General features: G+C 35.0%; 1 protein-coding gene across 4 annotated transcripts in view; it reads left to right on the top strand.

Moving 5' to 3' along the window:
• HECTD2 (HECT domain E3 ubiquitin protein ligase 2) overlaps positions 1 to 12,637 on the top strand; it is a 92,041-nt gene that overhangs the window by 8,098 nt on the left and 71,306 nt on the right. For all 4 annotated transcript variants that reach the window (XM_021943470.2, XM_009214958.3, XM_017963105.3 and 1 more), the window contains exon 2: positions 6,925 to 7,054. Coding sequence is in view for 2 of the 4 variants with exons in the window: in XM_017963105.3 (XP_017818594.1) it covers positions 6,925 to 7,054 (130 nt within the window). In the remaining 2 variants the exon portion in view is untranslated. The remainder of the gene's footprint in view (positions 1 to 6,924; positions 7,055 to 12,637) is intronic.

Here is a 12,637-nt window from a genome sequence, read left to right as displayed (position 1 = left end):
CTTCAGGACTAACGTTTGTAGGGCTAATTTTCAGTCATCTATATGATCAATTGCGTTGATTTGTGTGTATGTGTGTGACAAAATTTTGTTTCAGAATCCACATCCTTATTTCCTAGTCTCCATTTAAAGATATGATTTATATCACTTAAACCAATTCCACTTGGGCTGGTGCTTTTTTGGTTGGTAGGGAACTTCCACCTTGAAAGTAGCTGAGTTTTCATATCTTAGTAGAAGGATGGTAGAACAAAGTTAGCATTTCATGGTTTTATAACCTACCATCCTAATAGGGAACTGTGAAAAAGCATACAAAAAGAGAAACAAAATATCTTTACCCAGGATCAGGGCCTAAAATAGTCTCTTTGTAGACTCTAAATTATATCATTGGCTCCAGGATGGCTCTGATTGGTAGTTTAGGTCAGTTTATTAAAAACTGGTAAAACAGGGTATCTTAAATGTTTTCTATTTTAACTTGAAACCTATAAATATGCATTTATTTATCAGTTTTTTGGTCATCATAACCTTTGTTCAGTATCTCAGGAAGGTACTCATTCTTTTGAAAAAGTAGTTTTTATATGCATCACAGATTCCTGAACTCATTGAGACTAAAGGGTGAATTTTATAGACATAGACGTTCAATTTAAAATATTTTAATTCAGAAACTAAGATAGTGAGATATGGCTTTTAAAGCATTTCATGATGGAACAGCCAGCACTTACTCCTTTTTTCAAAGTTTGGGTTAGAATGGGAAGAAAAATGTTGATCTTCTAAGGCAACTTTTGGAGTATAGAGGATGATCAAAGTAAATTTTACCAGAATTTTAAATATAGTAGCACTTGTTAGTCAATTCAGAAGTGATCATGGAAAACCATGGTTATTCTTACTAGCATTGGTAGAAAAATATGATGAAGAAATTGGAAATTTAAGATTCAGTCTCTTCCTCAGTAGAGGTTGAAAGTAGGAACTCATGTATTCAAATAAAATTTAAAATAAGGTTGAAAATATTTAACTATATGTTAATAGCAGAACAGGTACTCTTTAAGTATTTGTCCGTTTAAATATCTTAAGATTATGTTATAATCTTACATATAATCTATGTGATTATATCATCAAAAAGACCATTGAAGCCCACATTAGGTACTTGTGAAATAAGATTTTTGATTAGTTCTTGTAATTACTACATTTTTCTGCTGTTTGCAACGTTTACTGAATTCTAGTTTAATAAATGTATGGTCAGCCTCTGCCTAGAGAATCAGGTCTATTATTTATTATGCCAGGTTGAAATATTTTGAGTATTTTTTTCCCTCAAAGAATTCTTAGTGTTTTTCCCTGTGTTCTCTATTTGTACTTATCTTCAATCTGGAACAGCTGGTTGAGTATCCTGCTACTATCTATTCCTCAACACCCCCAGCCCACTGTAGGCTGGCCACATTCCAGGCCATCATCTTTAGTGTTCTTCTGTAGGACTCATAGATAACATTTACAAAACTCACGAAGCCACATGTAATAGCTGTGGTCCAAATTTCAGAAGGTTTGTAAAGTAATGTTCTTTAACATTTAATTTAGTCTGGAGTTTGATGTTGTATTAATACCCAATAACTTCTTGATTTGATTCTCTAATATTAATTATTTTGCCATTGCACAAAATGATGCCCTTTTTTTTCTCATGGAAGTGTTAGGTTGTAAGATTTCTTTTGTATAAGCTGATGTGGGGCAACTGGTGTTTTGAGGATTTACTTTTATTATTCTATCAATGTGTGAAAGTATCTATGATTAATTTCATGTCATCTCAAGTATAACGTGTCAAGAGCACAATTATTTTACGAACAAGAGACTTATTAGACCAAGGAATTTTTATTATGTTGTTTAAGCTTTTATGATTACAAAAAAAAGAAAATCAGGCTGGGCTCAGTGGCTCACACTTGTAATCCCAGCACTTTGGGAGGCTGAGGCAGGCAGATCATGAGGTCAGGAGTTCAAGACCAGCCGGACCAACATGGTGAAACCCCATCTCTACTGAAAATACAAAAAAAAAAAAAAAATTAGCCGGGCATGGTGGTGTGCGCCTATAATCCCGGCTGCTCAGGAGGCTGTGGCAGGGGAATCACTGGAACCTAGGAGGCGGAGGTTGCAGTGAGCCGAGATTGTGTCTCTGCACTCCAGACTGGGCAACAGAGTGAAACTACATCTCAAAAGAAAAGAAAGAAAGAGAGAGAGAGAGAGAGAGAGAGAGGGAGGGAGGGGGGGAGGGAGAGAGAGAGGAGAGAGAGAAAGAAAATCAGCCTCCTTTTGGCAAAAGAGAATTTATTGAAATGAGGCACATAGATTGGAAGCAGAAAACAAACAGGAACAGAGACTGGCTGTTTTTTGTCCCTCTGCTATTCTCTTTTAGCTGGTCAGTCTTTTCTATATTGCTCTGTCTAAAATCTCGAAAGACCTCTGGTTGACTTACTAGGAAGCATCAGTGTCCATCATGCCAAGCCAGCTAATACGTGGCTACCCTAATTGCAGATGGGCTACCTCTTAGTTGAGTGCCTACCTCTGCTCTAGTCCACAGCCATTCCTGCACAAAGAATAACAGCAATGCTATGGGGACCACGAGTGGGGCAATTTAAATAGAAGGGAACATTAGATGGCAACCATGGTAATGCACATAGTAGATCTTCCCTCAACCTTTGCATTCTAACCCCCTCAGGCTTTTTTCCCCTTCAGTAAAGCTTCTGAGTCATCCTTGCTCATTGCTTTCATTTTCTAACTTCCCATTCATTTGTCAGTTTATTTGGTATAGTCCCTGCCACCACCATTACCCTAAATCTGTTGTCTCAGCTGTCCTCAAGATTTCATAGTTGCCCCATTTCAGTTAGGCACATTTTAGACCTAACCACTCTTCATTATTTAAGATTATTGACCTTTTTTTTTCTTTTCTTGAAACTTTATCCTCCGTTATTTTTAACACATCACTTTCTTCTTGATTTCTTATCTCTTTGGTCATTCATTCTTAATCTCCTTTTCCAGCTCATAACATACATCCCAATATTTCCCACAGTTCTGTCCTTATATTGTCAGGTGTGTCCAATCTTTTGGCTTCCCTGGGTCACATTGGAAGAATTGTCTTGTGTCACACATAAAATACACTAACACAAACAATGGCTGATGAGCTAAAAAAAAAAAAAAAAAAAATCACACACAAAAATTTATAATGTTTTAAGAAAGTTTACGAATTTGTGTTGGGCTGCATGCACCCTGGGGGCTGTGGGTTGGACAAGCTTGTTACAGGTTTTCTGTTGCTATATTACAATAACCCTGTTATAAAAATTCATTATTTTGTCATGCAAAGCATACTTTTGCCTAGTGAGCATTGGTTCCTTTTGCAGTTACTCACAAATCATGTTGATATAACCCTGTCTAGAATTTTCTTCAAAGATGCTTTCTTCTATACAGTGAGGTGTCAAAATATGCCTATTCTTCTGAAATTTGAAGAAACCTTTTTACAATGTTTATTTCATTTACTTTATAATTTATGGTAGGGTTTGTTCATTCTCATTATGCTTCAGACTTACACTTGAAATAGCTGTTAACAATTTGGTCATTTCTGGCCCAGGCTGTCATTCCTCTTCATTCCCTATTATTACTATCTCCATTCAAATTTCATTTCTTCCAGTAGGCCTGGTTTAGCTTCCAGTATTTCTACCCTTTATTCTATTCCCTAGACTGCTACCATAGTGATTTTTTTCTAAAATACAGATATGATCTTGTCATTTCTTGCTTAGAAGTGCTCAATGATTTTTCTCTATCTCTGTGCAGGATAGAATCTATACTCTGTAGCCTGAAGGCCTCATAACATGGCCACTACCTACCTTCCCAGTCATATCTTGCTGGACTTTTCTCCCTTTCTGATTCTATATTCCAACTACACTGCTCCCTAAATCCTACTGTTGCTTAGTCTTAGATAACATTCATGACAGTTGTCAGTGAAAAAAATGCCCTCTATATGTTAAATTATTGTAGATATTTACAGCAAAGTTAACAAAGGAGGGACCATTTATTATACAAGCATGACTAACCTTCTTTTACAAATTGGTTACTTTCTTATAACTGTCAAATTCGTGTGTCCAATTTGGCATTTGTTCCTCCTATTATTAAGATTTTCTGAGAGAACAAAATATACAAATAAGCAAACTTAGCCCCAGTTGTTAATAAAATTCTTATTTAAGCATCCTAATATATATAATAAGGAATGATTTACTTTTTCAAATATGTAACCTGTTTAGATTTCATTTTCCTAATCAACACACTAGTTTTGTGTACTTGAACAAATTGCTTTAATTTACCAATATTATGCAAATTACATAATTTACTGACTATTTTATAGAAAGATACTGTGTATCACTGTCTTACCTCTCTTTTCAATTTTTTCTCTTATCTTTGAGACTCTATAAATCCAGTAGACATTAGAACTGATAGTTGTTGAATAACTGTTAATTGAATTCTTAGTTTTTATTATTTGGAGATCCCACAAGTGAACTAAGCAATATTCTTTGAGACTTCTTTTATTAAGAAGAGGTGAAGGAAGGGGGAAGAAAAGAAAAGAAAATGTTAAAGTCTTTCCCAGATGGCTTAGGACATCAGAAGTTTCCCTAAAGTACACTTAGTTGTTCTGCTTATGTAATATTCTCTGGTTACGTGAATTGCTCCTAAAGAGATTAAATTTAACTCAACATACATCTATAAAAGTAGAGATTACATCAACCACAAAGGGTTGTTGTGAAAATAGGCTGATGTGTTCAACACACCTACTGTCACATGCTAAGCCCTTAATTAGTGACAGCTGCTATAGTGAGAGACTGTAATGTAAGTGTTAAGAATACAGATTTCATGGTCATTCGAACTGGAATTTGAATCCTGGCTTCCCATTTATCAGCTCTGTGAACATGGGCATGGAAATTCAATTTCCCCATCTATAAAATGGGGTGTAAATACATATAGGAATGTTATAATGTATTAAAGTGGCTAGTATAGTAGTAGGTATATAACAAGTACTCAACAAATGACTTGTTTCCTAACACAGAAATACTAACCCAGACATTACTGAGCTGAAATCTAGCGAAGAATCACGGACCAAGCAAAAACAAATTACAATAAAATCTATGAACAGCCAAAAATGTCACACCAAAAAAATGCATATGTGTTTTTCCTTTACTCATGAAAGCGTCCTTCAGGTTCCCATTTAGTGTCCATTACATCACTGTTGCTTGTTAGGTCACTTTAGGTGAGTCTCAGACAGTTCCACTTTCCTTTTCTGTGAAATAAAGGAGTTAGCTAATTTCTAAAAGTCTCTTAATTCCAGAGACTTTTTAATTCTATGTGTATAGTATCTGAAATTTATTCTCTTTGGGCTCCTTTATATTTTCTTTAAAAAGTAAATTTAAAGTATAGCACCTATGCACAAGATTCACTGTATGACAAGCTCTGTGATGAACTTCTAGTCCAGCGTGAAGGGCCAATATTAGAATGATTATAATTTTAGTGGAACAATGTAAATAAATTACAAGAACAAATAAGAATGATTGGTTTTATAGAAATGGTGAACACTGGAAAAAGCTTCAGAAACAAGTTGTGATAGGCTATTCTGCAGTTACAAATTAGCCCCAAGTTTCAGTGTTTGAAAACTGTTAAGGTTTATTATTGCTAATGGTATGGTCTAACATTGGTCAGGATTGGCTGTTTCACATAGTCACTCAAGAACCCAAGCTAACAGATGCTCTAGCATCTCAACTCAGCCTGGATGGTTGCCAGTTGAGGAAAATAGAGAAAAGCTAGAGTTTTGCCCCAGTCTTAAATGCATTGGTACTTTCGGACTCAGAAATGACAGGTGTCATTTCCACTTGTGGCGTATTAGAATGAATCAGATGGCTCTACCTAACTGTAAGATAATGGGGAATTTAGTGAGCATAAATGCTTCTGCTATATTATATGAGTGAATTCTGAAAAGGTAAATGGCAATCAGTCTGGTAAATTAAGAAGGAGGAGATGAAAAAGAAACTCTTCCTCTACTGTGAAAGTGAAGACGTTACCTTCGGAATTAAAAAGTAGATGTTAAAGAAGTTAGCTACTGTATTTTCTTAAGCATCTGGAAATTGGAACATAGCATAAAAACATCTCAGAGAGCTGAGAATAAGCCCTGAGGCAGCTCTATAGCTTAATCTTGCGCTTCAAAGTATGTGTAAAGATTTTTTATATAATTACAAAGTACTGATTAATTAAATATGAACTATGAATTTTAAAGGGTTGTTATTTTGTGAAAGATGTGTTAATGAATAGATTCCATGTTTTAGAAGATTGCTGTTACCTGTGCCTAAGGATCCCAAAGTGCTTAGCACTACTTCTAAAAAAAAAATCCTGGTATACCCAATCACAGTGCTTAGAAAAAAAATAATTCTAAAGGGTTATCTTTTTACCTGAACTTATAAAGTTACATCAAATGAGAGGATAGCCTTCAGTGAATCAGCCTGTAAGGTATTACATGCATGCTATTTATTAAAAATAATATTTATAGAGATCACAAAATTAGTATTATTTAAATGCATACTTAAAATAGTAGTTAACATTAATGGAGGGTGTGCAATGTGCAAGAACCAACGCTAATTATATGCATTATCTCTGTTAAATCTTACAATAACTCTATAAGATAGGTACTGTTGTTATTCCCATTTCCAAACTTCTCAGTTTGTAAGTGGATAGATAATAAGGCTGTTTTATATATGAGACAGTTAAGTCCTAGAAAAGGTAAGTCAAATTCATATACGTTTTTATCTATTGACTACTCGTCATCAAATTAAAATCTCTTATAAATGTTTGTGATTTTTGCAATAAAATAATTTATAGGTAGTAGGAAGTATACTGCAATGTTAACCTTTCTGTTTTTAGGGTTTGGACAGAGGAGCCAAAGGCCAAATTTCCACTTTCAGCAGTTTTATTTCAGCTATTAGCCCGAAGAAAGAAGCCGCTGAAAACAGAAGTTCACCTGCACATCTTGTTTTCCCTAACATCAAGAATGGTAAATAATTTTTAAATATATTTTGGCTAAACATATATCATTAAATTATTTAAAAAGTAGATGTTAATTACTCAGCATTGTTCTGATAGGTCTAGTTAATACAACAAAAAGAAGCTGTATATGTATTTACCAGGAGCAGCAAAATCTTTATTTTTAGGTGAATGTTACCTAGAGTAAGAGAATGAAATACAAAACTCATGAATAATAAGCAACTTTGATTAGAGAGGTGGCTACATCATAAATAAAATAATGTACATATATATTTTCTATATTATATAAATGTATATATACAAATATTTAATGGATATCCCATATTTGAGCAGTAATCAATAAGAAGACTTTATGGAAAATATATGAAATACTTAGCAATAAACCTAAAAGGAAATGTGTAAATCTATTTGGAGAAAGCTGTAAAACTGTTATCTAAAGACTAAAAGGTAGTTTGAATGGAAAAGCTTATAGATATTATAAAGATGTAACATAGGTAAAAAGATAAATGGAAAAAATGTACATTATTTATAGTAGTGATATTTGAAGCAATCTGTATTAGTTAGCTAAATTATGTTAATCTGTACTGCAAATATTATGCTTCTATTAAGAAAAATATGATATGTATGTAAAGTGACTAGGAGAAATGCCCACAATACATTGTAAAATGAAAAAAGTAAGTTACATCATTATAGGTAGAATATGAATCCAACGTTTTCAAGTGCAGGGAAACCTTTTGTACTTTGAGCGTAGAAGGGTGCTCACCAATCTGTTAATGGGTTCCTCAGGGAGGTAGAATTGTGTGTATATTATTAATGTTTTTTATGTAACTCTATATTGTTTTATCACAGTAAATGTACATTACTTAAATACTTCTAAGTTCCCCTCACCTTGTAACAAGACAAAACAAACCTTCAAAGGCTTAAATGCCCCTCACACCCTAACCAAGCAAAACAAACCTAGAAATATTTAAAGACATATTTTCTGGTAAATTACCCGTGTCCATAAGCTGCATGTGGTATAAATTATTCTTGCACAGAGATTTTCTGTTTGACAGTCTAAGCCAGTGCTAGACCTGTTCTACATTCTTATAGGTTAGTATTTATATTGCCTCATTTTTGAACATTTGCTTTTAATAACTTCTTTCTTTTATTTATTTGCATACACACACACACACACACACACACACACCCCTCCATCACGCCAATATTGCCCTAAGGAGGCACCTTTGAGTTCACACTCTGATTTCCATCTACTCCATTCCTTCTATACTAATGTCTTGATCTCTGAAGTCAGTTTGCCAACTCATATGCCTACAAGTTTTTGAGTGGCCATATTGACTCTTAATATGGTCCGCTTATTTGAGCTTCCATTAATGTCTGCTTCCCTCTCATCTGCGCCTGTCTTGTGGAATCTGGACTTACCCCCAACTTGAACTTGGGGTATCTGCATAAATGACTCTGACTCTAGATGAGCAGATCTTTTAGCAGACTTCCTCTATCTTATTAGAACTCCTGGTACTGAATTTTCCTAGCTGTTCTATCTGGATGCCACCTGAATTCAGTTGTGACATGGAGTTTATTTGTTAGGGGCACTGCAGAAGTAATTCTTTCAGTGAATAGAAAGTTAGACTACATCTTCCAAATGTAAGCATGTTTATAGTTCCTTGATGTTTTGGGAAGCTTCTCTTACTTTCCAATAAGATTGTTTTTTCAAAGATGCCTCATTTTTGGCAGTTATTATAATTTTCCTCCCTCTTCTCTGGTAGCAGGACCTATGCTGGGTTTCTCTAACAGCTTGTTTCCCTGTCTGATCAACTGGTATTAGGGAAACTGCAAAAACCCAGCGTGGGTTCACCTAACAGCTGAGGAATGCCTTTCCTCCCTGTGGATCACATGACTAGGTATGCCTGTCAAATTGGCTGTCCTTTTAGAAATACGTGAGAAGTGTAGGAGTTTCACCTACTGTAACAGCTGCTAGTGATGATATCTCTTCAGAGAAACAACCTGGATGATAAGTGATAGAGAAGAGAAAGTTAGCACTACATCATCCCTTACTCTCTTGTGTCTTCCTTTCTAAAGTTATGATGCCCCTTTCACACTTAATTGAAACATTTTTAAGTAGCACAGAATATCTTTAAAAGAAATGAAGCAATTCTTCCCCAAACTTTAAAAAATGTCTTTCCAGTCTGGGTAGTTCAGAAAAGAGTAGCTATGAACTCTGGCATTTACCTTGAGAGCAAGCTCATAGCCAGCTCAGCCGATTTCATGAGTTTAGTGGAACCTTGATATGACCTAATGAATTCTGTAGTTTTTACACACCCTGGAGAAAAGCATACTATGATCTTTGTCACTCTGAAGTAGCCAGGGAAGAACAAGTGGTCTTCAGCTGAAATTGCAATTGGATCTGTGTTTGAGTCCTGTGATCTTCACAGGTCAAGTACCCCAGAGTTTCACATTTTCTCTAAGAGCAACTTGAAGGGCAAGTGTTAGAAGAAACCTAGCACAGGGCTTGTTATTTGCGGAAAGCAAAGGACTTGCCACATAAGGATTCCTACCTTAGAAGAGGTATTTTCAAGTTCCAAATAACTCTGTCTACAGGTTTCCTTAAAGAATGAACTGGTTTTAGACTAAATCTCTAAGATCTTTCCCTAGGTCAGAGTGGGTAACTTGGATTTGACTTTTCTTAACTCTTCCTATGGGAAGAGTAATTTTTTCTTTTTTATATTAAAGATAACTTTTTATTGAATAGGTAACACATCTCTGTGTTTCAAAAATCAAAACTATAAAAATAAATATGTTTCAGACATCTCACTTTCACTCTCTTTTCTGTTGTCTCTTGTATTCTTTCCTGTGGTTTTTCAGGCAAATGCAAACAAATATAAATAAATATTTATATTTATTTATATATCATTTTCCACCTTTGGTGGGTAACTATGTATGCATTGTCCAGAACCTTGCTTTTTGTCCAGTTCATGTATTCTAGATATCTTTCTGTATCAGTACATAGAAAATTTCTTTATTATTTTTTACAAATATATTCCATTGTATTGGATGTACATTGTATTAGAGTAAGTAAACTGGATTTATTTACTCAGATCCCTATTAAAATAAGTGATTTGTGTCCATTATTTTGTTATTGCAGATAATACCATAATGAATGACTCTGTACATATGTTGCTTTGTTCATCTGCAGGTATATCTATAGGATATTTCTAGAAGTGGGGTTGTTGGGTCCAGGAGTAAATGCATGTACAGTCTCCTTGAGTTTGAATCCATCTGTTTGTTTCCAGGACCTAGCATTCATGGTACACGTAGTCTATACTTAGTTAATAATTTACTGAATGAGGTAATGAATGGGAGGCACTTTTTCTGGGTTTCTGGCATGTTTACCCTGTTGGAATGTTAAACCGATCTCAAGGCTGTAATAAATTGTGTAATTTATGTCCAAATTAAGACATCTATTTCACTAAAGATAACTTTATAGAGAGGGGACTTTCGAATATTTTTATAACTAGGCTCATAAAAGAACATTTCACCCTTGCTTTTATCACAGTTTGACAAACACACATGATTGAACTTAGTAAAAAGCACATCTCTAAAATCTAATGAATGTATTTGCCTTATTTGGCTCTGATGGCTAAAGTCCTGTGAGTCAGACTTTTTTTTCCTGTCTTTCTTCCTTTCTCTCTCCCACCTTCAATTTTATTTTTTGCCAAATGTTCAGAAAGTCATCCTATAGACAATAGTGTAAAAACCACTTGTTATGACTAATCCATTCTGGTCTTTCCTTGTTTCAGCTGCCTGCCACTACTGAAGTAGTCATAAGCAGCACCAAAGTACTAAACTAATACAGGGATCCTTCAACTTGTATCTCATTTATTATTACCTGGCTGATACTCACACATTGTCAGTTAAGAACCGAGTCTTTGGCTCAACTACTACCTATAACTGCCAATGTGATCTTAAACAGATAACTTTGCCCTCTTGTTTTTTATTGTGTCAAAACATTTATAGAATGAGGAAATTGGGCATGGTGAGTTATAAAGTGTCATTTTACACCTAAGTTTTATTATTTAAATGGTTAATTTTCCACTATATTGATTTTGCTTGATGCTTGCTGAATTTTTGTTGTTGTTCTTCTTCTTTTTTTTTTTTTTTTGGACATCTTATAGTTTAATGGCTCCTACACCCATGTTAATTTAGTTTTCCATTTTATTATTTGTTTTTATACATATACATAGTATAAGGTTTGGCATCATTCAATAGTGGGAATAACATGAGTTTTGTAGCTTCTCAGGCTGGGTTTGAATTCTGGCTCTGTAACATACAAACTGTACAATCCTAGAAAATTTATTTAACCTCTCTGTGCTTATTTTCTCATCTGTAAAACTGGATAATAAAGAAGCTACCTGAGGAAGTTGTAAAGATATGGATGAAAGCATTTAAAAAGTATTTAATTCTGTATCTTAGGAAGTTCAGTACATGTTATGACAATGTATATAGATGAGCAGTTTAGTTGTGGAGGAAGGTATTATCATGGGGCAGGAACATTACTCTTAGCAACTGATGGCACACATTTTAAAAATCCAAAATGTGTTATACATGCAGAAGACTATAATCAACATTTAATAATGAAATTAAAACCCAAGAACTCAGCACTCAAGAGCAGTACTGGCACTATAAAAGCCCCAGGGAACCCAACCCAATCACATTGCCCCACCCTTCTGTCCAGAGGTTGACTATTGTTCCCTTTTTTATAGTTCCCTCTGTATGAATGAGTCCTCAGGAACAAAGGACACCTCTTGGGACGTGTGGCAGAGCTGCAGTTGAGACTATTAGATGTCTGTCAGAAAGACTCCTCCAACTGTCAAAAGCACTGTAGCTTCAATCTGTGAGGTAACCTGAGTGTCATTAGCTGAGTCAGCAGAGAAAGAAGAGGAGAACAGGGACTTCTTGACCCCCCCACCCTGGCAAGCCAGGAATAAGAAGTAGGCTCACCTGTACATTCTGTCTTCAGTTTAAAAAGAGTACAAAGGCAGTCAGGGTCTTGGTGATGACAAGTATCAACATTGTTAAATTTCAGGCCACTCAGTTTCAGTCTGTATGGAGTGCAGCTCCCACCTCAGACCACCGTGATTCCTGTTCCTTTGAATTAGAGGTCTGTCTACCTCTGTCTCTGTCTCTCTGGAAGCTTGTCGAGCCATCTCTTGTCTTGGAAGTTTTGAAATTGCACAGCGTTGTGCCTTGGTGTGGGTTTGTATTCATCCCTTGTGCTGTATACTCGGTCTAGCAGCTTCATGTCCTTAAATCCCAGAAAAGTTTCTTGAATTATTTTGTTGAATTATTTTGTTGATGATGATCCTCTGTTTTTTCTATCCTTTCTTTCTGGATCTCCTGTTATTCAAAAGCCAGACTTTCTGGACTCTTAATTTTCTTTTTTACTTGTATTTCTCTTCTCTTTTGCTTTATGATTTAGGAAATTTTCTCAAAACTCTTCTACTGAGTATCTTACTTCTATTATGCCTTTAATTGTGAAGAATTTTTCCCCACTGAATCTTTCTTTTTTATAGTACCCTTTTATTTCATGGTTGTA

Source organism: Papio anubis, chromosome 11, assembly GCF_008728515.1.
Source record: "Papio anubis isolate 15944 chromosome 11, Panubis1.0, whole genome shotgun sequence".
NCBI classification, from domain to species: Eukaryota; Metazoa; Chordata; class Mammalia; order Primates; family Cercopithecidae; genus Papio; species Papio anubis.
The sequence above is the reverse complement of the archived record's forward strand: the minus strand, read 5'-3'. Positions and strand labels throughout refer to the sequence as shown.